This window comes from Pongo pygmaeus, chromosome 6 (assembly GCF_028885625.2).
Source record: "Pongo pygmaeus isolate AG05252 chromosome 6, NHGRI_mPonPyg2-v2.0_pri, whole genome shotgun sequence".
In the NCBI taxonomy this organism is placed as follows: Eukaryota; Metazoa; Chordata; class Mammalia; order Primates; family Hominidae; genus Pongo; species Pongo pygmaeus.
The window spans coordinates 7,311,544-7,338,707 of record NC_072379.2 but is presented as its reverse complement, the minus strand read 5'-3'; the positions used below and the strand labels follow the sequence as shown (position 1 = coordinate 7,338,707).

Here is a 27,164-nt window from a genome sequence, read left to right as displayed (position 1 = left end):
TTGTGTGCTGTTGAAGCTAAGCTGATAGCAATTCAAAAGTGTTATCAATTTGGGATGTTAATTGTAATCATTATAATCACTAAGAAAACATCTAAAAATATAATCCAAAGGGAATGAGAAGGGAATCAAAATATGGTACATGAAAAAAAATTCCTTGATTACAACCATTACAGATTATTTTGTTCCTTCTCCACTCCCACTAATTCACTTGGACTAAAAAAAACAAAAAACAAAAAACAAAAAACACTATCAGAATCCCAGTGGCCTGTTTTACAGAAATAGGAAGGCTGATCCTTACATTCAGTTGGAATTGTAAGAAATCCCAAATAGGCAAAAGGATTTTGAAAAATTAAAACAAAGAAGACTCATACATCTTGATTTCAAAACTTACTATAAAACCAAAGCTACAGCAATCAAAATGGTGTGGTACTGGCATAGGGACAGACATACAGATCAAGAGTCTGTATCAAGATGGACATACAGCCAAAAGTCCAGAAATAACCCCCAAAAATATAGTAAACTGATTTTCAAAAAGGGTTCCAAGACAATTCAATAGGAGAACAACAGTCTCTCAAACACTGTTAACTGAGACAACTGGATATCCACGTATAAAAGAATTAAGGTGGATCCTGACCTCACACCATATAAAAGAATTAACTCAAAATAGATCAAGGAGCAAGAGCTAAAACTATAAAACTTACAGAAGACAACATAGAGATAAATCTTCATGACCAGGGATTTGGCAAGTTTCTTAAATATGACACCAAAAGCACAAGCAACAAAAGTAAAAAACAGATAAACTGGACTTCATCAAAATTAAAACGGAAAACTTTTATGCATCAAAGGACACTATTAAGAGAGTGAAAGAGAACATATAGAATTTGAGAAATATTTGTAATTCATGTTATTATGACATGATTATGGTTAAGAGAATGGTATTGGGACAAGAAATACACAAATTAATGACAGAGAATAGAAAGCCTAAAATAGACCCATACAACATATGGAGGCAGAGAGAAAAGGAAAGATCAGTGCATGAATGAAGCTGAAAAATCACAGCAATCTATAAGGAAAGCTGAAGTTGGATTTCCTCCTAACACCATCCTCAAAAATCAACTCAAGATGGGTTTTAGATCTAAATGTCAAAGCAAAAGCTTAAAATATTTTTTAAAAAGGTATTATTTTAATCACAGAATAAGAAAGAATTTCTTAAGACCACAAAAAGTTCTAACTCTAAAAAGGGCTTAAATTTCAAACTCTAAAAAAAACTGTAAAATTTACTATATTAAAATTAAGAATCCTGTTCATCAAAAATCCTTTTTTGTATATGTGTGATTGATTTTTTTTTTTTAGTGTACCATTTTGATTCCCTCTTCATTTCCCTTTCTGTAAATTTTTTAGTGGTTACCATGGGGATTACAGTTAGCATCCTAAATTTATAACAATCTAGTTTGAATTGATACCAATTTAGCTTCAAAAGCAATGGCATTTACCATTAGATACCCAACTGGCAGGAAGATAAATTGGTACAACTCCTGCAGAGGGTAAGCTGGCAAGACCCATCAAAATTATAAACACATGTACTCTTTGACCCACTTTAAGAAATGTATTCTATGGATACCAGTACAACCACTACCTGCAAAACAACACAGAAACAAGCTTTATTTGTTTTCGCATTAGAAACAAGCCAAATATCCATCAACAGGGGGCTGCTTAAATAAACTGTGCTAAACTATACAATCTACATAGTACGAACCTAGAAGCAAGAATACATATGCTTTAATGATATGGAAAGATCTCCAAGGTACATTGGTAAGTGAAAAAAAAGCAAGATGCAGAATAATGAACTTATCATGACACCTTTGAGTTAAAAAAAAAAAAAAAAGAAGGACTATGCATGTGTGTGGGTGGGGGCATATAGGTATGTCTGTACCTACCTTCCTCTAAATTTTCCTGTGAACCTCAAATTTCTCTATAAAAAGTCTTTTAAAAAACAAAAAATTAAAAAATTAAAGTAAATGTGAATGGGAGTGAGGGGAGATACCTGCATCAACAAATTTTAGAAAGCTGTATGAAAAACCAGAACCAACAGTGCAGCTGTTACTTAGAGAAGGCAGCAGTGGAAAATAGGTCAGATTTAAATACCACAGGGAGACTTTTCAATATATATATATTTTTTCTTTCTTTCTTTCTTTTCTTTTTTTTTTTTTTTTTGAGACAGAGTCTCGCTTTGTCCCCCAGGCTGGAGTGCAATGGTGAGATATTGGCTCACTGCAAGCTCCACCTCCTGGGTTCACGCCATTCTCCTGCCTCAGCCTCCCGACTAGCTGGGAATACAGGTGCCCACCACCATGCCTAGCTAATTTTTTTTTGTATTTTTAGTAGAGACAGGGTTTCATCGTGTTAGCCAGGATGGTCTCAATCTCCTGACCTCGTGATCCACCTACCTTGGCCTCCCAAAGTGCTGGGATTACAGGCATGAACCACCGCTCCCAGCCTAAATATATATATTTTTTGTAATGTTATGGTTTTTGAACCAAGTGAATATATTATCTATGCAAAAAATAAAATACATTTTAAAAACAGAAAAAAAGAAAAAAATGGTAGAACTTGTAGAACTGGTTGTATTTGGTATATCTTTTTCATGTAATATATCACAAATATCTTTCATAGTCAAATACAGTTCACCTTGATCCTTTTATAGGAACACATAAATCGCCATTGTATTGATTGACTGTAATTTAGCAAATCGCATATTGACAGACATTTAATCTGTTTCCATCTTACCCTGCCAAACAATGCTGCAATAAATTCCTTTGTACGTGCATATTTGCACACTCGCCCAATTAGTTCCTAAAGATAAATTACTAAAAGTGGAACTGCTCAATCAGGAGTCAACATGTCTCATATTTTGATACATGTTGCCCGACTACCCCTCCAGAAAGAACACCTTCAGCAATTTATAGCTGCACTAATCCTAGTGGATGAGACTCCCTGCTGCCCTCCACACGCTCGCCGATCACTACCTGGTATCATTTCATCTTTATCTATCTGCTCTCAGCTTAAGTCAGCATTTCTTTAATTAATAACAAGGTTACTATGTTTATTGGCCATTTAAGATTCTCCTTTCATGTCCTCAGCTTATTTATTCTAGTAGCGTGTTACTTTTTATCCCACGTTTGTTTGTACTCTTGATATGTAACCGTTTTTAATCCTGTTTGTAGTTCACAAATATTTTTTGAGACTCTGTCAATTTGTGTGTGGTGTCTTTTTCTATAAAGAATATTTCATTTTTGTAAATCAGATTTGGCAGTATGTTCCTTTATGGATTCTGGATTTGGTGCATGCTTGGAAAGGCCCCTCGTATCCCAAGATGATAAAAATATTCTGAGGGTATTCTACACAGAGAAATTTAAAATAATTTCTTCCTATGAAGAGGGATATTAGGGTACGGGGCTTCAGTAAAACAGAAAGTGGTGTGTATATAAACAAAATTACAATGGCTGCCCAGGTCACCATAATTTCTCTTCTGCCCGCATCTGACTGTGCTCCCATCCATCCCCAGTAGATCCTGAAGAGAAGCTGTCTGTCTGTCCCCACCTTCCTGACCAGTGATGGCTCTGCATCTCGTGACTTAGGTGAGGATAACCAGAATGTCCCTCCAAAGGGTTTTCTTTCTGGTCTAAGGAGAGAGAGAAAGAAGCTCCTTTCCTCTATGGTTATAAAACTACAAGGGAATGGGCGTGGAGCTGCTGGCAGCCAACCTTCCTACTGAGCAGAGAAGCTGCCTAAGAGATTCAGCAGATATGCAAAGAGAAGAGAAAATCAGAAATGAATTAAAATGCTGATGATGTTCCAGGCCCTGGTTCTAGCTGTCTCCAAGGTCAGCTGAACCCCTGCTCTTCCTACGGTCTGGGTCCATGTGTGAGAAAATTCTCTTTCCACTTAGGCTGATCTAATTTGGAATTCAGCTACTTGAAATGAATCCACCGGGGATTGACTATGGGCCTGTAAAAGCTCTGAGAAGTCTCTCAAGGTTTTTCTTAAGTATAAAGGAAAGCAAATTATCAAACAAGCAACAATAAAATATTTCCATTTAAAGTAAGTATACTTAAGTTATCCCAAGAATATATTAGACCTCTTTTTAAACTTCATTATTTTGGTTGGAGTAGGGGTATTGTTATTTACAGCAATTAAACACTCCAGGTTGTTTTTTTTAATGCTGCAAAACCTATAAATTTAAATATATTCTTACTTTACAAATATTTAAATGAAATGCACCAGCTATGTCACGTTCCATCTGGCTTTTTCTTGTAGTCATGCCTGCCTGCAGTGGCATCAGTTCAGGGGTTTATTCTGCCCTAGGCAGAGCCCACAGCGTGTGTCACACCAGAAAAGGTAGTCCTAGCATCTACAGACTTACACAGCCTTCTTGCAGCAATCTCAGAAAACCCTACTTCTTGAACCTACTTCTTTTGTCAAAGCAAAAGCTTAAAATATTTTTTAAAAGGTATTATTTTAATCACAGAATAAGAATTTCTTAAGACCACAAAAAGTTCTAACTCTAAAAAGGGCTTAAATTTCAAACTCTAAAAAAAAAAAAACATAGTCACATTCTATTTTTCTAGTCACATTCTATTTTTTCACAAGACATCAATTAACATAGAACCAAACCTGTATCTGAAGAAGCTTAGAAAAGTCAATCTGATTAACATATCCAAACTTTCCTCTCCTACCCAAATGCAGGGCATCCCAGTAGAAGCCAGCAGTGTCCTACTCAGCAAGGTCAGCCGTGGCCAGAACTAGCAGAGAAACCAGCTCCAAAACAGAGCCTGGGAGTTCTGTCCAAGTGTTCAATGTCAATGAATCAAGGAGATCCGTTTTATTCTCATACCAGACCCAGGGTCCAGAAAGCAGAAGACAAAGCTATTGCAGGAATACGATGGGCCTGACCACTAGAATTCAGCTTCACTGGGAGCAGAAGGAAGAGAAATAAACCAAAGAGGAGATGGGCGGTCCAATATTTATGATGGCTAGGCTCCCATTCTCACATCTCAGAAACAATTCATGAAAACGTGGCATTAGGCTGTACGGTCTTACCTACAGAAGGCTGGAATTGCGAGGGAGCTGGGAGTGAAATATTTGGTACTGAAAGTGTGAAGACCTCTGCTGGGGACTGAACAGAGGGAGTATCTTCTGCTGGTGGTGTGAAATCTATCTCATCATCAAAATTATCTTCAAATTCCTAAAATGAAAGAGAGCAAGCATTAAAAACCATTGGCTAACACTTAAAATAGGAACATATTTGCGCAATCATTTGGAACTTGCTGCCACAATTTTTTTCCAGTTCATACTTAATGTTAAGTAAAAAGCATATGTAATTTTGTTCTCTGACTCCCAACAGCAGAATACATAAGACAGGAAAATAAATTATACATATTTCATGTAACTTTTTAAACTGTTAGTTTGAAGTTAAATGCAATGGAATTTACACGAAAATAGTTTTCTAGGCTTAAAAATTTACTCTTAAATGACTACAGTTTAAGCAATTCTTTCTTTTTTTTTTTTGAGACAAGGTTTTGCTCTGTTGCCTGGCTGGAGCACAGTGACTGGAACAGTGGCATGATCATGGCTCACTGCAGCCTGGACCTCCAGGAACCAAGTGAAACTCCTACCTCAGCCTCCCAAGTAGCTGGGACCACAGGCACGCATCACCACGCCCAGGTAATTTTTTGAATTTTTTTTTTTGTAAAGGCAGAGTCTCCCTATGTTGCTCAGGCTGGTCTCAAACTCCTGATCTCAAGCAAGCCTCCTGTCTTAGGCTCCAAAAGTGTTAGGATTACAGATGTTAGCCACAGCACCTGGCCAAGCAATTCTTTTAAAATTATTACTTTTGTGACATGATTCTTTGTACACTGAATCAAAATAAATCATTTTATTTTGAAGTTGTATATGCATTTCTAATTGAAATGTGATTTCTATCAAAATAAACGTTGAAAGACTCAGAAAAGATATTTTTAAGTGAGTTCTATTTCTCTGAAAAGAGTAACAATGGAAACATTACTAAATTAGCTAAAAACCCACCAGGATCTGAACCACAAAGGTCACTAAAAAAACTGTGCGACGCATAAGTGTAATTAACATATAAGCACATCTGGCTTTCTAAAGATGACAACTTTACAATTGAGGATGCAGGCAGGCGAAGTGGCTCATGCCTATAATCCCAGCACTTTGGGAAGCTGAGGCAGGTGGATCACTTGAGCCCAAGAGCTCTAGGCCAACCTGGGCAACATGGCAAGACCCTGTTTCTACAAATAATAATTTAAAAAAATTAGTCAGGTAGGGTGGCGCAGGACTACTGGAGTAGTCCTAGCTACTCAGGAGGCTGAGGGAGGACTGCTTGAGCCCGGGAGGTCAAGGCTGGGTGATAGGGCGAGACCCTGTCTCTAAATAAATAAATATATAAATAAATAAAGTTGTGGAAATCTTTTACATGACATTCGGTGGGAAGCTATCGCAATTCTTCTGTCACCATTCTGGTGAACTGGTATACCTTGATATCCATGTTAGTTTACCATAGACACGGCCAATTATCAAGTCATTGATCAAATCATTTGTTCAGATAATTAACATGTATTACCCCTCCAGGCACCATAACAGAAGCTGGGAACAGATCATTCAACAAGACTGTTCTCCATTGAACGGTCTATGAACTTTTATTTTCATTTTCTCTACTACCTCTCCTAGCCCCCATCTAATACAAGAAAGAAACTAAAAGTTACAATGGTAGATTTCTCTAACACTTGTGTTTCCATATGCATGTGAGAAGACATTATTCTCATGTATGTTCTCCAGTGCATTAAAGGACATTATTGCTATTTGTACTGATGGAGTTGGGAGCAAGAAAAATGAGGTACTGTAACTTCAATCTGGGAGTGGATTTTTGAACAGAGGAAATCCTTCAATTTTCCTTTTGGACATTCCTAAATAGGGCTCTCTCTGTAAAATGATTTTGTCCATCACTCCTACCTGAAAATAATGCCATTCAAAATCTGGCAGCAGCATGATGTACCACTAGATATACCAACAGATGATTCTTAAGATTCAGACCAGGTTATGTAGTATAAAAATAACAAAAATGGCCAGGTCCGGTGGCTCACGCCTGTAATCCTAGTACTTTGGGAGGCAGAGGCAGGAGGATCCCTTGAGCCCAGGAGTTCAAGATCAGCCTGGGCAACATGGTGAAACCCTGTCTCTACAAAAAATACAAAACTTAGCCGAGAATGATGGCGTGTGCCTGTAGTAACCTTAGCTACTCGGGAGGCTAAGGTGGGAGGATTGCTTGAGCCTGGGGGGTTGAGGCTGCAGTGAAGTGTGATCCAGCCTGGGTGACAGAGAGAGACCCTGTCTGAAAAAAGAAAAGAAGAAAAATTAGATAAGCCTGGGTCACTTTTAAAGTTTTGCTGCTGGCTATCTGGATGAACATGGGCAAGTCACCTGTGTTACTAGACTGTAGCTTCCTGGTCTGTAAAATGACTTCCATGGACCATCAGCTCTAAAACTGCACAGCTTTAAATCTAGAGAAAGCCAACAAATCACAGATGGAAATACTCTTATGCAGTCAGACTCTAGAGCTGGAGAGTCCTCTAAGACACTGCGGCCCCTGCGCCAGCATCTCCGGGGGAAGCTTGGTAACAACACAGATTCCTGGCTCTCAAATGAGCTCCCGCATTCAATCCTGAGATTCAAAAAGCTTTGCATGATCTAAGGCAAGAATGAGGGATCACGAAACGTGAGATGGAGACTGGATTTCAGTATCAGCAACACTGATCAGGCTTTATCTTTGTCCTGAAATGGCCAGGTTTCTGCGTAAAGTCCCACAGCAAGACTAACAAGCAAGGGACACAAACTGTCTACCTACAACTGTGCCCCTACTACTAGTGCAGTCAGCAGGTGCCACAGCAGTGTGTGTAGGGGTTCTAAGGCCTAGGGACTGATGTTGTGAGTAAAACTCTACAGGTCTGGGACAAAATCTTCTAAAGGAACTGATCTCCATTAGTGTTTTCCGACTGCCCTCCTGTGTTCTCAGCCCTCTGTGTGTATACGGCCAGTGCTGACCCAAGAAAACAGCACATCTGTGTGTCTCCTCAGGGCTACTAGAAGGCTCGGGGTAAAGACAGCACACAAAAACAGCCATGAGGTTCTAAAGACCAGGGCCCCATGTCCAGGGAAAACAAGGCTTTAGCCAGAAGACGACCTTTTTTTTCCCTCAATTTGAACCACTGGACCTCCAGCCTCCTGGGCCAGCCCTGTGTGGTCAACAGGGAGCGACATTAAGGACCATTTTCTCTGCATGCTGCATTCCTTCCTTCTTCCCTCCGTGTATTCCTTTATAACGAGTATTTACACAGGCCGAATGCACTCCAGCAGGCATGCAGTAAGTTCTAGAGGCCTTCCCGGCTGGTTCACTGGTCGATTCCACTGTCTGCTGCTACAACCAGATCTTCTCTATTACCCTCCCTGGCCAGGACTTTACAATCTGCAGCCTCCTCCTCCCTGTTAGGGAACTCGAGGTTTCGATGATCTTCCTCTTTCACGAAACACACTGGGGGATCCCTCTGCCTCAGTAATCTCAGTGACCACAAATTCACCGGTCTACAGAAGTTTGGGGGTGGAGGGGAACAATCATCTTGCTCTTCCTCATAGGCCTTATGGACAACAGTGAATTCAATCACCACACTTCACTCCTCACTCAGCAAAAACCTCAACTCACCACAGGCAAGTGGTTATTGTCAATGATGGAGGCGGGGCAAACGACAGCCGGTGCACCAAATCCAAACCTCCTATTTGTGTAAATAAAGTTTTATTGGCACAAAGCCGTGACCATTTGTTAACAGTGTCTATCCTGGCAGAGTTGAGCTGCTGTTTTAGAGACTGTATGGCCCACAATATTTACTATTCACTAAGGTAGAAAATATTTACTATTTTTTGGCCATTAGGGGGAAAAAATATGCTGATCCTGTTCTCAAAGGACGGTGCTATCCAGTTAATTCTATTGAAAAACATTTTGGAAGACCATTTTAAATGTTCCTACCCTCTGTGCTCACCTTAAAGTCTATTTCTGGGTCCTTACAGCAGGACACACAGTTTGCAATTAACACTATTAATATTATTAAACTGCACACACACAGGATCACAAAAGATGAGGAAACTTCTGCAGCAGGTGGCGCCTCCCCTGGAAAGAGAGATAAATAATATTACAAACATGTACATTCCAAAATCAACTTTAATTAGTGAATCAATATATTTTCCTCTACATACAAATGGGTGTAAGGGTTAATAAAATAATGCTCGAGAAAAAGCTGATGATCCATCCAGGATAAGAAGCTGTCGTTTCTTTGAAATAATTTAGATTTACAGAGGAGTTACAGAGACAATGCAGAGAGTTCACATACACCCTTCACCCAGCTTCCACTAATGCTAACATCGTACATTACCATAATACGCTGATCAAAACTAAGACAGTAACGCTGGTAACAAGGCTATGAAGTGAACTTCAGGCTTTATTCGGATTTTACTGTTTTCTCCACTTTAGTCTTTTTTTCTTTTCAGACTCAATCCAAACTACCAATGTTGCATTTAATCACCACATGCCCCTCAGCTGCTCCTCCAGTCTCTGACAGCTTCTCGTCTTTCCTCGCATTTCATAACTCTTGACACTTGAAGAGTGCTGGTCAGTTATTTTGTGGAATGTCTCTCAACCTGGGCCACCCAATGTCTTCTCAGGATTAGACCAAGGTTGTGGCTAGCTGGGAAGGAGTCAGAGAATTCCAGTGGGGTGAACTGTCCTGCTTGCACAGCAGGGCGCATGACCTACGCCTGGTGAGGTGACCTTTGATCCCATGGGCCAGGTGGCTCCCACCAGGCGTCACCAAACCACTGCAGGCCTACCTTTTCCTTCTCATACTCTATTCCTCGAAAGCAATGCTGGCCCACAGGGAAGGGACGTAAGCTGTACTTCCTGGAGGGAGGAGTGGTAGAGTCTGTAGACACAGGTTAAAAACCCTCCAGTAATTAGTAATATCAGGGGAAGAAATTTTGAGGCTATGCAACTGCCTGTTTCTCCTTCAGGTCTTGCATACTAGTTTTCTGCATCTGTCAGCGCATCTTGCCTACAGCAATTACTACTGTGATGTTTGGAAGGTGATTTTCTATTTCCCTCATTTCTTCTACATTTGTTATTTGGAATTCTGTAAGGAAGATTGGTCTCCTCTCCTCCCCTTATTTATTTTATTCAGTCATGTATATACTTATGGACTCATGGATGTTTATTCTCCGGGCTGTAATCCAAAGTCATCATCACTTATTTTGTGGCTCCAATGGTTCCAGCCTTGTCACTGGGAGCTCTGTCAAGGTGACTACTGGATCTTTTTGGCATGCCCCATCCTTCCCTTTTTCTCCAACTCTTCCTTACTTCCGGGCACTACAGGAAGCTCCAGGCTCCTCATATTTTCCCTACTCTGCTTGAGAACCAGCCATTGCTCCAAGGAGCTCTGGTCATGATAAGCAGGGAGGGAGGCGGCCTGCAGACTACAGCCTGAGGCCTGCTGTTGCGTGGGGGGCCTCCCCTGACTCTCCAGCAAAGAATGATTTCTACATCTTTAAGGGGCTGTTTAAAAAAAAAAAAAAGAATATGCCAAGGATACTGCCTGTGAGCCACAAAGCCTAAAATATTTTACCGCCTGGCCTTTTCCCATCCCTATCTAGAGCATAAGGATTTTTACATCTTATTTTTAGCAAGTTCTTCGTTATCCGGAAAACATATTATTCAACTAGGATAGTTGTGAACCTTTTCTTTGTTAGAGCAAACTATTAAAGTCTCAGCTACTGGAGTTTTACTGAGAAATAAACTTTTCCTTAAAATCCTCATCCATGGCAGGCACAGTGAGCACGCCTGTAATCCCAGCACTTTGGGAGGCCAAGGTGGGAGGATCGCTTGAGCCCAGGAGTTCGAGACCAGCCTGGGCAACAAAGTGAGACTCCATCTCTACAAAAAATAGAAATAAAAATAAAAATTAGCTGGGCATGGTGACATGTGCCCGAAGTCCCAGCTACTCAGGAGCCTGAGGTGGGAGGATGGCTTGAGCTCAGGAGGAGGAGGCTGCAGTGAGCTATAAGCACATCACTGCACTCCAGTCTGGGTGACAGAGCAAGACCCTGTCTCAAAAAATAAAAATAAAAAATAAAAATAAATCCTCATCTATGGCTAATTAAGTGTTCAAATGCACCAAAAGGAAGGTAGAGAGATAAATTAATGAGGCTATTTTTTTCTTAAATGAAGCTAGGGTACTTGAAGAAAAGAAAAACTAACCCAAACTCCTAGGTGAGCAAAACACATTCTTGAATCTAAAATAAGCTTCAGTGAAGATCAGGGCAGTCTAAAATGAACTGCAAACAGAACTAAGTTCTTTTTCAATAACAAAAGGTCCCTTTGTGAAAGCAATGCTGAAACACCATTGTTACATGCAGGCTCAGTCTGTGCTTAAGAATAATATAGTTAACCAATGGGTGTCGAGAATCTCCGAGTTCTAAATCAACAAAGTCTAAAACAGAGGAAAGCCCATACATTTAACACAGGAGGTAACTCGGTGCTTCCTCTTGAAACCAATCTGGAGGAAGTCAGCTTTCAATGAGAACAAGAATTTCCTAACCACAGACACACTTGTGTCCATTTGGAAAACCTAAACTAAGTGAGGAGCTTGAGGCACTGACAGCCAATTCTTACGAAGACCAAGAGGGATGATTTTCTTCTCTTCCTCCTTGCAGTGAACTGTTCACTCATCCAGACAAGTGAAGCCTGTGCTTCCCCACTGGAATTTCTTCTTTTTTTTTTTCTATTAAGACATGGGGGTCTTACTACGTTGTCCAGGCTGGTCTTGAACTCCTGGGCTCAAGCGCGCCTCCCACCTCAGCCTCCCAAAGCGCTGGGATTACAGGCATGAGCCACCGCGCCAGACTGCTGGAATTATTTCTGAAGAACTGTGCTTCACTCCCGATTCACATAATAAAAATTAAATTTGACTCCCGAGGATTATATTGCAAAGCACTTTCACGTACATTGTTTTTTATTGATTGTTTTTAAAGACGCATTTGGATTGTAAGGGAGAATAAAAAGAAAAAATAAGACATAGTTTGTCCACTGCATCTCTGAATTTCAAGTGCATCTCACACTTCAAATTAGTTTAACTGGCAGCATTTCTTCTTTTTAATGGTACAAAAATAAGGGTGTGACTTATCATCAACCTCATCTGACATTTGATAAAATACAGTATTATTTCATTTGGTTGTCACAATACCTCTGAGGTAATACGACCAGCTCCACGTCACAGATGAAGAAACTGATATGCCCATGAACCCAGGGGGGACAGTGGCAGGCCAGACTGAGTTTAGGTGTGCTGGGTGCAAGTTCCCTCGCTTTCCTTGAAACCCCACTGCTCTGCCTCAACGTGGCTAACTTTTAACACTTAAAAACAGCCCACTGTCCTTTGAACCCAAGTCTGTCATTAATTAGGGTAGTTTATACTTCTTCAAACTCCACAAAGCTGATCTTGACTTACTTTTTCCTCTCTTGCACCCAGAGTTTTTGTTTTGTTTTTTTTTAATCATCACCAACTACCCATTTATTACAGAACTGGATAAGGACTGTATGAATGCCAGCCTAATTATCTGACTCATGAAAGTGTCCTCTGTGAGTCACTAGATAGGCATGAAGAGTATAACTAGGTTAAGACCAATGAACTATGCCAAGCTTTGCCCTAGCTCTCTGTTATACTTACTTCTGCTAGGGGCTGCAGGGCACCTACTCTCCCTTAGATTTCCTCAGTGTGAACCACACTTACTCAACCTCAGTATCTAACAGTCCCATTAAAACTACTGCCTGAGAAATTGACTAGGTAGCTTCAAGCAGACATTTTTAGTTACTCCTTTTTAAAATTTTAAAGTATTTTTCTTTTGATGAGTCCAAAAGCACTGTGCTTTAAAAAAAAACTCTATTTAGTAATGAAAAAAAAAAAAAAAACTTCCATGAAATGAGGAAATCAAACATAGGCTGGAAGGTGAGATGGGTCTGCAGAAACCACAGAGAGGAAGTAAATTCTAGACTTGAGGAACCACAAATAAAATCCCCATACCACCGTGGTCAAACTAGAAACCAGGCCCTGACACAGTTCCTGACTGCAGCTGTTAGAACCTGATAAAGAAAGGCAGCTTTAACATGCAGCCTACAGCACTGAGAAGTGCATACGTCGAGCCAGTCATCTACCAAACAACATCAAGAACAGGCATCACCATACATTTAGGCAGCTTTCCCCATCACAAATTGAGAGCAAGTACCACTTAAGGTCTGGGGGACTACGTAGGCTTCCCCCAAGACACTGATGAAAAAATACCTGGCATGTCTACAGCACATTCTGTGAGTTTTCATTTAATAGTTTTCAAAGCATTTTAATAGCTATCTAGAACTTGATTCAATAAGCAGAAAACTTGAGAAACTCTAAGAGGTAGGTACATATTATCTGTTTTAGAGACAGGTAATTTGCAGAATGCAATTTCTCAGTAATGACTCAGGGTAAGCCAGGGATACCACCTATTAATTCAACCATTATAACTCCAGCCCAATTATCTGATTCATGATCTCTAGAACCTCAGATGAAACTGGACCCATATGTAATTAACTAAGGAGTTGTCTGTGAAGCCATTTTGGGACTCAATAAAAAAAAAAATTAAAGGCCACAGATAAAAAGAAATGATGATCAATGTTTAGATCCAGTAGGGATTACAAAATGCTGGATATCCTAATGTTGTCATTCCTTGTTCATTCACTAGTGGATATGCTTTTATAAAGAGAAATTTCCTCCCATTAACTATTTGGTTACCCAGTGGTTCAAGTCATAAGGAAAAGGCAGACTAGATACTTAAATCTTTCTCTTTCTTTGCCAGTTTTTAAAAAATGAGTTGGTGGTTGGGTGCAGTGGCTCACGCCTGTAATCTCAGCACTTTGGGAGGCCAAGGTGGGGGGACCACAAGGTCAGGAGATTGACACCATCCTGACCATCATGGTGAAACCCCGTCTCTACTAAAATACAAAAACTTAGCCAGGCGTGGTGCTGTGCACCTGTGGTCCCAGCTACTCGGGAGGCTGAGGCAGGGGAATTGCTTGAACCCAGGAGGCAGAGGTTGCAGTGAGCCGAGATTGCGCCACTGCACTCCAGCCTGGGCGACAGAGTGAGACTCCGTCTCAAAAAAAAAAAAAAGTTGGTTCACTAGCACCCTCTGGCAGTGACCAGTTCAGAGAGCTGCTGTCACTGTTTTGTGATATCATTATGAGCTAATGGATCTAAAGCACCCACGGGCTTGTTGTGGTTGTTCTGATTGACACTCCCATTGTCCTGTCTTTGGCAAGCAGGGCCTCTAAAGCGGTTTGCTCCCAAGCCCTCCCACAGGGTCGCAGCAGGCCTGGGTGGAGTTCTTGTTCCCTGGGTTGTTCCAGGCTCATCTTTTATAGTTTCTGTTTCAGACCTCCTATCAATCATTTCCCCAAAGAGCCCCGGTTTCTTTTAAAGTAAACTGCTAATGTAAAGACCTCAGTTTCAGGAAGTAGAGCTGCTTATTCACTGCCGGTGTCACAACTACCTTAGAAAACAATGTATCACGGTTTTGTAACATCGAACTTTGGTGCCCCTGTGGTCTAAGCAGCTGCCCTCTTCGGGTAATAGGGATCAGGAAACTGTGGCCACTGGGTGAAAGAAATCCTGCCCACAGTTTTTGTTTGGGTATGGCCTGAAAGCTAAGAATAATTAAGAATTCACATTTTTAAATCGTATTTTTAATCCAAAATAACATTTTATGACACATGAAATTTATATCAATAGCTGACAACACAGAAAGACAGACATTATGTATCTCCTGATAGAAAAACACATCACCACTTATGCACCAGTACTGCCCAAAACCAGCAAACAAAAACAATATCAAACCTGAATCTAATCAACCACCTAGATCCAAATGTCAATGTATAGGAAACATTATGAATAGTGAGACATGTGAAATACCATCACAAGAATGTAATCAGCAAAATACAGGCTGTGAAAAACACTTGGGGAGAAAAGCCTAGGAAATTGTAAAAAAGAAAGAGATGAAGAGAGGGAGAATGGCGAACATTAAAAGACTTAAACAACCTACCCACCAATTCCAACATATGGATGTTATTTGAATCATGATTCAACCTATTTTAAAAATTATGACATTTCAGGCTATTGGAAATCTGAACACTAACTGACCATATTAAGAAAATGTAATTCATTTCTCCTTGGAGTGATAATGGTCATGTGCTTGTTTTTAAATGTAGTCCTTATCTTTTGGAGATAGTGACCTACTTAATGATGTCTGGAATTTGCTTCCAAACAGCACGAGGGCGTGGAGAAAGTGGACGGGGGCAGCATGAAGAAAGATGGGCCGCAGCTAATTCAGGCTGGGTGGAAGCTGTGTGGGAATTCATTACAGTATCTATGTATTGCATGCTTGAAGCTTTCATTTATTAAATGAATTTAAAAGTTTAAATGGAAGAAAGCAGATATCATAATTTATAATCCATATTCTTGCCTACTCTTGATATGGCCATTAACGTGCTAGGGCTGTCATAAACCAAGCATCACAAACTGGGTGACTCAAATAACCAAAATTTATTCTTCAGTTTTGGACGCTCCAAGTCCAAGATCAAGGTGGCAGCAGGACGTGCTCCTTCTGAGGGCTGTGGTGGCAGGGTTTGTTCTAGGCCTCTCCTTGCTTCTGGCAGCTGGCTGCCTTTTCCCTAAGTCTCTTCCCATCATCTCCCCTCTACGTGTGTCTGTGTCCAAATTTCCTCTTCCTATATATAAGGACAGCAGTTACACTGGATTAGGCCCACGCTCATGACCGCATTTTCACTTGATCATCCCTGCAAAGACCCTCTCTCCAAATAAGGTCACATTCTGAGGCACTGAGGTTAGGGTTTCCATGTACGAATTTAGGGGGAACACCATCCAACCCATCTGTAGTACAGATGCCTAAATGAAAATAAGGAAAAACAAAGAAGAGCCAGAGACCAGTAGGTGCACATATCAACAGCAGCTACCTGCAAGGACGGAAACAGAGTGGCTGGGGGACAGGGTGTGCTATATCCTTTCCTATTTGTTGGTATAGCACAAAGGTGCTATATCCTTTCCTATTTGTTGAATTTGGTACCCCCAGCTTCTCGCCATCTTTAACCTAATGGCAAAACTCCTTAACAAGGCTTTAGCATCCATCGTTGCCTGGCTACTCCTGACCTCCCAGCCCCGACTCCATCACACCCCGCCAGCTCTCTACTATGAGCTATGATGACCCTCTCTCCATCCTTCCAGATGGTTCTTCTGCCACTTCATTCTCATATCTTCCACCACCCAGAGACGTTACCAAGACACGCTCCCCTGCCCCCACCATTCATTCATCCCTGCCCATCAGAGCTCAACTCGGAAACCATCCTTGAGGCCCGCGGTTGGAGTCCCTGCCTGTGCACCCCCAATTACCCTGCATCGCCCCATGGAATCTGTCACTCCATGTTATAAATGCCCATATGCCTTCCCCACTAGGCTGCAAGCTGAATGGGGTCACGGGCCAGGCTTGTATAATCCACCAATGACTCCCCAGAGCCTAGCCCAGCGCCTAGCACTCAGGTAGAAGTCGGGGTAAGAAAAAGGGAAAAAAGTTAGAGAGCAATGAAGGGGCATGAGCAAGTGAGGGAAAATAAGCAAGCAAGGGAACGAAACAGGAAAAACAACAACAACAGAAAGAAACCATAACCAACCTACCAGATCACAGAATAAATTTACGAGCTAGGCACGGTGGCTCACGCCTGTAATCCCAGTGCTTTGGGAGGCTGAGGTAGGAGGATCACTTGAGCCCAGGAGTTCAAGACCAGCATGGGCAACATAGTGAGACATCATCTCTACAAAAAGTGTGAAAAATCAGCCAGGTATGGTGATACACACCTGTAGTCCCAGCTACTTGGGAGGCTCACCTGAGCACAGGAGGTCAAGGCTGAAGTAAGCTACGATCACACCACTGCACTCCAGCCTGGACAACAAAGTGAGACTCTATCTCCAAACAAAACAAAACTGAATAAACTTATGGGCCAGGTACGGCGGCTCATGCCTGTAATCCCAGTGCTTGAGCTCAGGAGTTCAAAACCAGCCTGGGTCTCTACAAAAAAATACAAAAACTTAGCTGTGCGTGGCGGCATGAGCCTATAGTCCCAGCTACTCAAGAGGCTGAGGTGGGAGGATGGCTTGAGCCCAGGATGTTAAGGCTGCAGTGGTCTGCGATCATGCCACTGCACTACAGCCTGGGTGACAGCCTGGGTGACAGAGTGAAGACTGTCTCAAAAATAATAATAATAAACTTACGTTTTCAGGGTCAAAGAAATAAGATTATAAGAGAAGCATCCTTCAATAATTTTACACCCTTACTCGGGACATTTTCCCACTGTTAACATACACTGTATTGGGGTGGCGAGATGCTTACTCCCCAGGGCTCCAAGAACTCCCACAAACATGTACCCATTTTGCTTCAGCTGCCTAACTAAGGTGTTTTATTAAGAAATACATTATCTCAAAAAGTGGATTTCCTCCCATTTATGTTCTTCCTCAAAAACGGGTGTTTACCCACATGCACCATATTCTCGCACAGCCTCGTCTCACTGGAGGCCATCAGTGCATTCTACTCAGTGCAGGCAAAGCGAGAATCCAAAGGCACCCTCTTCCCCAGGGAGCCCCTGGAGCACAGAACTAAGAAGAAAGCCCCACACGCGGGCAGAGCCACAGCCCTCGGACCTCTACGCCAACATGTGTTTAGGAACAAAACAGGAATCTTAATTGGTGCCATCTAACATGTGATTTAAATTTGTTTTAGTCTGAACACTGCGTGTATTAGTTTGCTAGGGCTGCTAAAACAAAATACTACCGGCTGGGGGCTTCAACAGCAGAACTTGACTTTCTCACTCACAGTCCTAGAGGACTAGGTGTTGGCAGGGCTGGTTTCTCCTGAGGCCTCTCTCCTTGGCCTGTGGACAGCGGTCTCCTCCCTGCATTCTCAAAGGGGCTTTCTTCTGTGTGCATCCCTGGTGTCTCTGTGTGGTCTAAAGTTCCCCATTTTACAAGGACAACAGTGAGAATGGACTACGGCCCGCCTTCAGGACTCACCTGTTTAAAAAGCCCTATCTCCAAATACAGTTACAGTTTGAGGTACATGGAGGGGTAAAACTCAGCCCCTAGCACTGTGTCAATTTACTAATCTTTTCACCTTTTTAATTATGTATTTACTTATTTATTTATTTAGAGATGGAGTCTTGCTCTGTCTCCCAGGCTGGAGTGCAGTGGCGCGATCTCGGCTCACTGCAACCTCCACCTCCTGGGTTCAAGAGATTCTCCTGCCTCCGCCTTTCGAGTAGCTGGTATTATAGGCACCTGCTACCGCGCCCAGCTAATTTTTGTATTTTTTAGTAGAGACTGGGTTTCGCCATCTTGGCCAGGCTAATCTCAAACTCCTGACCTCAGGTGATCCACCCACCTTGGCCTCCCAAAGTGCTGGGATTACAGGCATGAGCCACCACACCCGGCCTTAGTATTTTTTATTTTTAAGTGTATAAATAGGTGTATATATTTATGGCATATGTGTGACGCTCTGATACAGGCTTACAAAGTGTAATAACCACATCAGGGTATTTGGGGTGTCCGTCACCTCAGGCATCGATCATTTCTTTGTGTTAGGAACACTCCAATTCCACTCCTTTAGTTATTTTAACATATACTTTGGTCCATGTGTTAACTGAAGAAAGCCAATCCCACTGGCAGGGGTCCATCCTTGACAGCACAGGCACGGGCATGGGGGCATCCTGCCTTCTAACTGGAAAAGCAAGTGTAAAGCAAGGGCCAGGTCCTTACACAGTGCCTGTTTTCTGTTTTGCCCAGACCCTCTCGCCTCAGGGAATTTGCATAGGAGAATTCTGTGCCTACTTGAAAATTAACAATGGTGGCTACTTAGACAAAGGATTAGACAAAGAAAACTCATAGAATCGAGGGAAGCTAAGGGCCAGCAACCTTGCAAATGGGCCCAACATAAAGCCCATCTCTAAAACACATCGTTTGGGCCTTTTTCTCTTAGCACGTTAGGACCACTAAGCTTGTCTTCCTCTTCTAACACCCTGACAAGTAGCATTGCAGCCCAGAGACTTAATAAAATGAATCATCATCACTCTACTTGGGGAAAAAAATTTGAACAATTATTGCAGATCACACATTTTTATTTAACGCCTCAAACTTAAAAACCCATCTATCATCAAGGTTTCCTGTACACAGAATTTTAAGTCACAAAGTGTTTTCCTTGCCATAATATAACAATATATCTATTTATAAGAATATTAAATAACCTAGAATCTCCCTCAGGTATTCTAATACAGGAAAGGAAAAGGGAAATGAAGCATGGCAGTAAATATACTCAGCCACACACAACAGTAAAGAGTGCACTGATGATCCCGTTCACTAATCAGAGATTCCACAAAGACCCTAAGCCAGAATCTCAACAGCCTAGAGAAACAGATCGCTCTGTGCGCTCATCACAGACAGGGAAGAGTTCCTCTGTTCAAAAGTGATTTTCAAGGTCAGCCAGCCCAACTGCTCCCTCACACTTGCAGAAAGGTTATATAATTTGAGTGCTAATTAAATACCTGTGAATGAGATCATTTTATACGAAGCTGCTGGTTTCTCTCAGACTATTCCACAGACTATTCCACTAAAATTTGTTATCAAAGAGCCATTTCATTCCCATTTTAAAACACTAACAAGGATGGAGACTACTACAGAAAAGCTCATCTAAGGCAGCACGGTGTGGCCAAAAGAATGTCGGGCTTGAATGACTTCTGCCAGATGACTGGGCCCCCACACCCCAAGAAATGAAGGGCTGGATATTCCGGGAACTGGAACCTTGGTTAAGTTGCTGGCATAGCTGAGCTATGGCGTCATCCACGGCGCTTCCATGTCTTTAACAGCTTTGAATGGTGGTTCCACACTCCAGGAAGCCGATGCAGGAACAGGAAGCATCTAGTCCCAGAAGGAGAGACTCAGAGCCAGATTCCCAGGGCTCACCCCTACAACCATCTCTGCAGTGGACCACCAACGTCTAGGGGAAGGATATTCTGTTTTGTCACACAACTTCCCATGTGCGTCTGCAGAGATGTGCAGGCAAGTCAATGGCAGTACTAGATTCACAACACTTACCCAATCCAACTTCGCACAATACAGCTGAAAGGATGGGAGAAGTGCCCTAAATGTCTGCTCCTTACTTCCCATGTAGGGCAGACCCTAAATAGCCTAGAAAAACATGTCTACTTTTTCTTTCAAATCTCCTACAATCCCTTGATGGAGTCTATGTTCTCAGAGCCCTTCTGGCTTCCTAAAGCCTAACTTAAGTTCTTGCAAATATAACTGAAATGCAATCTTAGGCAATGTGTCCTTCCAAGTTCGCTCTTCAGAGAGGAAGTACCTGGTAGTACTATTGAATATTGAAGCAGGACTGGCGATGAGAGATGGCCGGGCCCGGATATGGGGAGAGAGAATTCATTATACTCTTCTCTCTACTTCTGCATATGTTCAAAATTCTCTACAATGAAGTTTTGATTTTTAAGTACTATCTTCAAACTAAGTCAGAAACTGGTTACAACAGTGACCTTGACAAGGTTCTACAGCACACAAAGGCAAGATCATCTAGGGTTTTCTATTTGATAATGCTTCAACTGTTGTCTTTATGTCATACAGAAAAATAAGCCCAAAGATAATTCAATATCTAATTAGGTGCTTCCAGATACTCAGGTATCCAGCCCAAGATAAAATACCCCCAAATAGTTAAGAGGGCTATGGGACAGAGGTGTCACCTACTGAAATGGCTGCGCAGTCAACCTACTGTGAAGCTCACCAGGCAGAAAGACCCACCAACACATTCATTCATTCAACAAACATTTACTAAGCATCTTATAAGACAGGTGCTGCTATAGGTTCTGAGAATAAAGAAGTGAAAAAAACAAAGTCCCTGCACACAGGGCAGGCAATAAGCAACTAAGTAAATATATGATATGTCAGATGGCAAGAAGCAATATGGAAAAATAAAACAAAGGACTGGGGAGTTTTTTGTTTGTTTGTTTGTTTGAGATGGAGTCTCGCTCTGTCGCCCAGGCTGGAGTGCAGTGGTGTGATCTCGGCTCACTGCAAGCTCTGCCTCCCAGGTTCATGCCATTCTCCTGCCTCAGCCTCCTGAGTAGCTGAGACTACAGGCGCCCGCCACCACACCCGGCTAATTTTTTGTATATTTAGTAGAAACGGGGTTTCACCGTGTTAGCCAGGATGGTCTCAATCTCCTGACCTCATGATCTGCCCGCCTCGGCCTCCCAAAATGCTGGGATTACAGGCGTGAGCCACGTGCCTGGCCTGGACTGGGGAGACTGTTATTTTATATAGAATGACCAGGGAACACATTTCTGATATTAAAACTAAATCATGCAAGAAATGACAGTGATTTGGTCCCAGGAGGGTTATAAAAATAGTCAATATTTACATGTTGCTTACAATGTTCCAGGCAGTATCCTAAACTCTTCCAATTCCACAACAACTCTTTGAGGTAGGTAGTATCATTAGCCCCATTTTATGTTATTTTTTAGAGACACAGTCTTGCTCTGTCACCTAGGCTGGAATCAGTGGTATGATCACAGCTCACTGCAGCTTTGAACTCCTGGGCTCAAGCGATCCTCCCACCTCAGCCTCCCGAGTAGCTGGGACTACAGGTGTGCACCACCACGCCCAGATAATTTTTTAATTTTTTGTAGAGACAGGGTCTTACTATATCGCCCAGGCTGGTCTCCGTCTCTTGGCCTCAAGTGATCCTCCCACCTTGGCCTCCCAAAGTGCTGAGATGACACGCATGGGCCACCACCCTTGGCTAATTTTTAAAATTTATTGCAGAGATGGAGTCTCACTATGTTGCCCGGGCTTGTCTTGAACTCCTGGCCTCAAATGATTCTCCCCACTTTGGCCTCCCAAAGTGCTGGGAAACAGTCATGAGCCACCGTGCCTGATGAGCCCCATTTTAAAATGAAGAAACGGAGCACTGAAGAGGCAAAGTAACTTCTCCAAGGTCAGACAATACATGGTGAGGCTCAGAGTGCAAGCTCTTCCTGCTCCATGACAGCGCAGGGGACAAAAGCAGGCGGAGCCAGGACTTGCTGGCAGATGCGAGGTGAAGCTGGAGGGAAAAGGAGGCATGGAGCGCATCTCCAATCCATTTATCAACTCCCTGCTCTGAAACAGGAACAGACTTTCAAGTATCACCTGACATTTGAAAAACCTCTTAGGTAAAAGACAGTGTCCAACCCAAACAGATACAAAGGAACCTGAGGGAAACAGACAATGCAAGGGCTAAAAAATAATAAAAAACAACAACTATATTCTCAGAAATAACAAGAGACAGTATACTCATGAGAAGAAAGAGGCTATTTAAAAAGTGGGGAGAGGAGGCCTCCTGGAAATCAAATGAAATTGAAAAAAATACTTGCACATAGCAGTAGAACACAGACAAAAAGACCAACAGAAGTAAAGTAGAAGCTCATTCCCAAACATCCAACGATCTGCGGATAGAAGCTTTAGATGGAAAGAACTAAGAGAAGGAAGAAAAGATAATTCTTTTCAAAAAGTGTGTGCATATATACACATACATGTGTATGTCTCTGTGTGTTTGTGTGTATATATATGAAAATTGTCCAGAACTAAAGCACACAACTTTCAAGGTTCAAAGGGCCCATTGTGCATCCATGTTGATGAATTAAATGGATGAAACGAGACTCATACCAAGGCACAGCTTTACAACTGTTCAGAATATAGACGCAGAGGAAGTCTTAAAAGCTTCAGACCTCTCTATAGGCTGGACAGCGGCCACAGACACACCACTGCAAGACTGGCATAGGACACAGGCTTCCAGGACACAACAGCCAAACACACGGAGAGGAGATTTAAGCTCCTGACGAGGCACCTGGGACGGATTAATGATGTACTCATAAAAAACTAACAAAAGTAAAAGAACTGTAATCATCACCAACACTATAGGGTCAGTTGTAAATAATGTTTGTAGCCATAAAAATGTAAATAATGAATGGTGATTTAATCGAAAAGTTTAAGTGACTGTGTTGAGAAGAAGGGTGAATGCACGTATGTGTGTGTGAATATATAAATCCTTGTCATGCATAGTAGAAACTCAGTATCTGATGAAAGCAACAAACAGTGCTACAAGCACATTAGCCCACGATGTGGCTAAAAGAGCTGCAGGGCGTTGCCACTGGCAGCCAGCAGCAGGGATGGGGAGCAATGGGACAGGACAGGGATTCACGATTTTTATGAGAAACCCTGAAAAACTATTTCATTTTTTAAAACTATTTACATGCATCATTTGCAAATATAATTTATAAAATAGATCAAGGGGGAAGAAAAAAAAAAGAGAACCAAGGAGATAAGAAACAACATTTAAGGGAGGGGACAAAGAAACAGAGCTGATAGGAAACAGCAAAGAGGATGTTTCGGAGGCAACACGCAGGCACGCCACCGTGGAAGGCAGAGGAGAAAAGCATGTTTCAAAGTGTTATGGAGGCCAGGCACAGTGGCTCAGCCTGTAAGCCCAGCACTTTGGGAGGGGACACTCCAGCCTAGGGGACAGAGTGAGATCCAGTTACACACACACACACACACACACACACACACCATGTAGAGATATTCACTGAACTGTTATTTATTATATAAGCTGAGAGCAAGGGTCCAGGAGCGGAAGGCAAAGAGGATGTAAGTGAGGGATGCTGCAGCTGCCAGGAAAGGGTGGGATGAGAGGCAAGGGTCACAAAGCTTGTCTTAAAGAGCTGAGAGAAAGAGGAGGAGAAAAATGACATTTGTTGACTGTTCCACACGCTTTTTAAAATACCTGTCCATGACTCTTGAAAGGATATACAAAATATCCGCCAATGAGCATTATTCTTGGGATCTACAGCAGTCGGCGGATTCCTAAAACCATCCGGGGTTGGAGGAGGGTGAGAACTGGGAAACTGCCTATGGGGTACTATGCTGATTGCTGGGTGACAAAATTATCTATACACCAAATCCCCACGACATGCAATTTACCCACGTGACAAACCTGCACATGTACCCCCCGAAACTAAAACAAAAGTTGGAAAGAAAAAAAGAGTCCAGACCTCCACAAAAGCATATAAATCAATGGTGGTGTTTAAAGTATCTTTCATGTTTACAAATGAATGCTTACAAGTTTATGATTACACTTCTTAAAAGTCAGAAACATTTTTATCACCTTTAATTAAATGGTATAATGTCATCTCATAGGTAGAAACTAAATAGTTGTTCTTACAATTTTTTTTTTACCCCGAGATAGGGTCTCGACAGTCTGGCTCTGTCGCCCAGGCTGGAGTGCAGAGGTGCGATCACAGCCTAGACCTCCCAGGCTCAAGCGATCCTCCCACCTCAGCCTCTTGAGTAGCTGTAACCACAGGTGCACACCACCACGCCCAGCTAATTTTTTAAAAAACTTTTTGTAGCGTCAAGGTCTTGCCATGTTGCCCAGGCTGGTCTCGAACTCCTGGCCTCAAGCGATCCAGCCGCCTCAGCCTCCCAAAGTGCTGGGATTACAGCCCTGAGCCACCATGCCCAGCACAAATTTAAAAACAATATGAATGTGATTTTTTTCAGCCTAATTATGGAAGCTAGCACTTTGGTTTCCTAATTTTCTTTCTTTTTTTTTTTTTTTTTTGAGATGGAGTCTGGCTCTGTCGCCAGGCTGGAATGCAGTGGCGCAATCTCGGCTCACTGCAACCTCCACCCTCCTGGGTTCAAGCGATTCCTCTGCCTCAGCCTCCCGAGTTGCTGGGACTAAAGGTGCACACCACCACGCGTGGCTAATTTTTTTTTTTTTTTTTGTATTTTAGTAGAAACAAGGTTTCACCACGTTGGCCAGGATGGTCTTGATCTCCTAACCTCGTGATCCACCTGCCTTAGCCTCCCAAAGTACTGGGATTACAGGCGTGAGCCACCACGCCAGGCTTGGTTTCCTTTTCAATATGGCATTTCTTTAGTACTTCAAGAGTCCATCTTATGATTCGTAGTTTAACATTTCACCCCAGTACTTTCAGTGAATATATAGAAATCAATATCCAGAGAAGTGGCTGGAGTTGGGTCTCCGTGTGTGTGCGTGTGCATCGCACTACAGAGGTTCTTTAAAGCACAATGCGGTTCACCGGGGTGAACTGGTGGCCTGGACTTTAGGATCCTCACTCTTGAATCGGATCTGCCCCTAACTGGCGGTGTGGGACTGATTTCACTAATCAACTTCTCTGGGCCTCAGTTCCTTCATCTGTAAAACTGGCATTTTAACTCTAAAATTCTACAGACAAGGATTTATGGCCCCAACATTTTCTAAGTCTACCGAGTGCCTATACGGTTAATATTGGTGATCAGATCTTTATTAAAGTGAATTTTCTTTTCAATACAGAAAACCAAGTTAGATGACAGATTCCTGAACTGTACTGCTGTGGCAGGCCTCTGGGAGAGCGTTCCCAGGGGGCTATTTTGGTAAGTTGGTTATTTTTCAGTGCCTTACCAGCAATCAGTGTCCGGGTGTTGCATTTTAATAACAGTCTGAGGTAAGAGTCAAGTGGGGCTCTGCTCAGTAACTGACAGGCTGGATCCGGGGAAGCAACCGCTGCTGCCTAGATAGGGAACCCTTCTACAGGGGCAAACTGCCAGGAGGGAATGGGGACAGGATATCTTTTCCTCTTGAAAGGGGCACAAGTTTAATTTATTGAGGGTTCTGAGAAGAATCTACGATGAGAAAAATACTTTAAACTTAAATTTAGTGGCTAATCTGAGAGGCCACCAATAAATCACAACACTTTAGTTTTGCAGTAAAAAGCTGAAACTACAAAATTTTATAATTACTAGTTGGTTAAAACAGATATTTTAAACATGCAAAATGATTGCAAACTTCTCCTCCTTTATCTTCTAAGTCCAAGATGTCTTGGGGATTTACTTCCTATAATTAAAGGTTGCAATTATACCATGTCAAACTCAAGTCCCTTCTTCAGTCTAGCAAAAACAGCGAAAACAAAGTTTGGGGATGGACTGAGAATATGAGCCTGAAGGGTGAAAAAAGACATAAGCCTTTTAAAATTACAGTGGTTTCACTTTTAAATAAGAGCAGCTCCTCTCTCAAAAACCGCTATCATAGATGTTTGTAACTAAATTCTTTTCTCCCACCCAAGGCATACATGTTGCCAAAAAATAGTCTGTACTAGTACAAGAGCCTATGGTGTTCTTCATTAAACCCGACTGATGATTATACAATCATTATAATGTAGCAGCTTCAGAGACAGTTTACTTTTTTTAGCTCATCATAAGAAAATTTTGTACAGATCAATCATCCACAGCAAATATATCAAAATACAACAACAAACAGCCTTTAAAAAAAAGTACCTATCAAAAAATATGAAATAGGCTACAAATCCTAGGCTATACCTAAATGACTTAGCTTAGAAAAATAAACTTTTTAAAAGCAAGATGCTAACAACATATTATCCCAGCAAAACAAAACACCCTGCAAGTTACCGTACAGATCATGAATCAGGGGTTCTCATGTTACAGCACACACATTTATCACCCAGGGAATTAAGAATGTCACAGTTTTATACCTGCTCTCAAAATTTCCCTACGAGTCACCTGCCACCCCGACTCTAGCTGCAGTGAGCTGAGGCCTGGTGGTCCAGGACTGGCACCAAGATTCTCAGCTCACGGTACCAGCATCTGATTGTCGGACTACCTGCTGTTTTCCCTGATATTTATACAGGATATTCGTAAAATGTAAAGAAGCTATTATTCATACAGACATCTAGAGAAGGAGTGAAGTTTTTTAAAAAATAAAAAAATACTTATTTCAAGCTTTAGCTGTGTTCTGCCCTGGAGCGCTTGAATTCCTTTGTGGTGATGGCATATGTACTCACAGGG

The 27,164-nt window shown here is 42.0% G+C and overlaps 1 protein-coding gene across 6 annotated transcripts in view; it reads right to left on the bottom strand.

The window, feature by feature from the left end:
- LMTK2 (lemur tyrosine kinase 2) overlaps positions 1-27,164 on the bottom strand; it is a 100,534-nt gene that overhangs the window by 60,799 nt on the left and 12,571 nt on the right. For 5 of the 6 annotated variants that reach the window (XM_054494812.2, XM_063668106.1, XM_054494813.2 and 2 more), the window contains exons 2-3: positions 9,108-9,235; positions 5,101-5,245 (exon numbers count right to left, since the gene is read on the bottom strand). In XM_054494812.2, coding sequence (XP_054350787.1) covers positions 5,101-5,245; positions 9,108-9,235 — 273 coding nt within the window. Of the gene's footprint in view, positions 1-5,100; positions 5,246-7,029; positions 7,404-9,107; positions 9,236-27,164 lie in introns of those variants that run through there. The other variant, XM_063668108.1, reaches the window with a different exon arrangement.